The following is a 1,147-nucleotide window of genomic DNA, read 5'->3' as shown; positions in this document are numbered from 1 at the left end:
AGATTTTGCAAATGACACATCAATATTCAGATGCAACAAAAAAGCTGAAGCAAGATTAATGAAGTGTCTGAATATAGTCTACATTTAAGTAGTCAATTTCCATTAAAAAGATGTGTATTATAATAATAGTATATCAGCATCTATTGATGAATCTGTAGACTCTATACACTCAGAACTTACAGATTCTAATACTATTTTGCATATCTATCTATATAACAGACTTACATCAAACATAATATTTTTGATTTTGCTGATATTTTATTCTGACTTTGTATCAGTAGCTCTAAAATATTATTTCTAAATACAAGCAGAGATTTATACTAATCTAGTATAATAAAATTTTTCATTATAATAATTATCTTAGAGACAATATTTATGACTTGTGGGTTTGCTATAGGAGCAGAGTTATTGAGACTTGCAGTTATATTTCTAAGGCTCTTATTTCACCTAGTCTACTTTGCCTTTCAGGTAAGATATTTATCTCTATTCAATAGATGCATACCTTTCACTTGTGGATAAGCCTTTAGACTCTGTATACTCAGAATTCATAGATTTATATATTATTCAACAATGCTGTTTATTATCTTAAAAGTTGAGGAGATGATAAAAGATGAAAAATACAGGTATAATTTGAAGAAAAAATAGTTCTTTCTATAGGTGCTTGAGTCTCTAAGAATATTAAGAGATCTAACTCAAAAATTGCATTAAAGAATAGCACTGACAGAACTCTGAGTAAATAGCTATTGCTAATCTAATGAATGCCATTGTTAAATCTATGTTTTATTTTAACAAGCAATAAATTTTACCTATAATTCTTATTAGAAATATGCAATAGAAGAGAGAAAGATGTATATAGTAGAACTGTTATATGCATGCTGATGGCTCTACTTCACACTAACTTCAAAACCCTATAATATAATACTGTCACTCATCAGATTGCACTGGCCTTCAGCAATAACCACTTCTCTTCATTGATTTACCTTCATATCTATATTTTATATCACAAATTCTACATCTCAAAGTTAGTAGTGAGTAGATAGTGTCAGAGTCTATCAGACTCTAACTCAGAATTAGCTACCATTAGTATATAAGCTCAGTACAATTACTGTAGATACTCAGTTTGAATATCAACTTAATTCAGCCCAAT

At 28.8% G+C, this 1,147-nt stretch overlaps 1 protein-coding gene across 1 annotated transcript in view; it reads left to right on the top strand.

The window, feature by feature from the left end:
• The window catches only part of BT62DRAFT_474919 (uncharacterized protein), a 2,991-nt gene extending 2,865 nt beyond the window's left edge, over positions 1-126 (top strand). The window contains exon 5 of the mRNA XM_043181083.1: positions 1-126. This exon is cut by the window's left edge and continues 2 nt beyond it. Within this exon, the coding sequence (XP_043035095.1) occupies positions 1-59 (59 nt within the window). The 3' untranslated portion in view covers positions 60-126.
• The last annotated feature ends 1,021 nt before the right edge of the window (positions 127-1,147 follow it).

This window comes from Guyanagaster necrorhizus (genome assembly GCF_019112545.1).
Source record: "Guyanagaster necrorhizus MCA 3950 unplaced genomic scaffold BT62scaffold_36, whole genome shotgun sequence".
Lineage (NCBI taxonomy): Eukaryota > Fungi > Basidiomycota > Agaricomycetes > Agaricales > Physalacriaceae > Guyanagaster > Guyanagaster necrorhizus.
The sequence above is the reverse complement of the archived record's forward strand: the minus strand, read 5'-3'. Positions and strand labels throughout refer to the sequence as shown.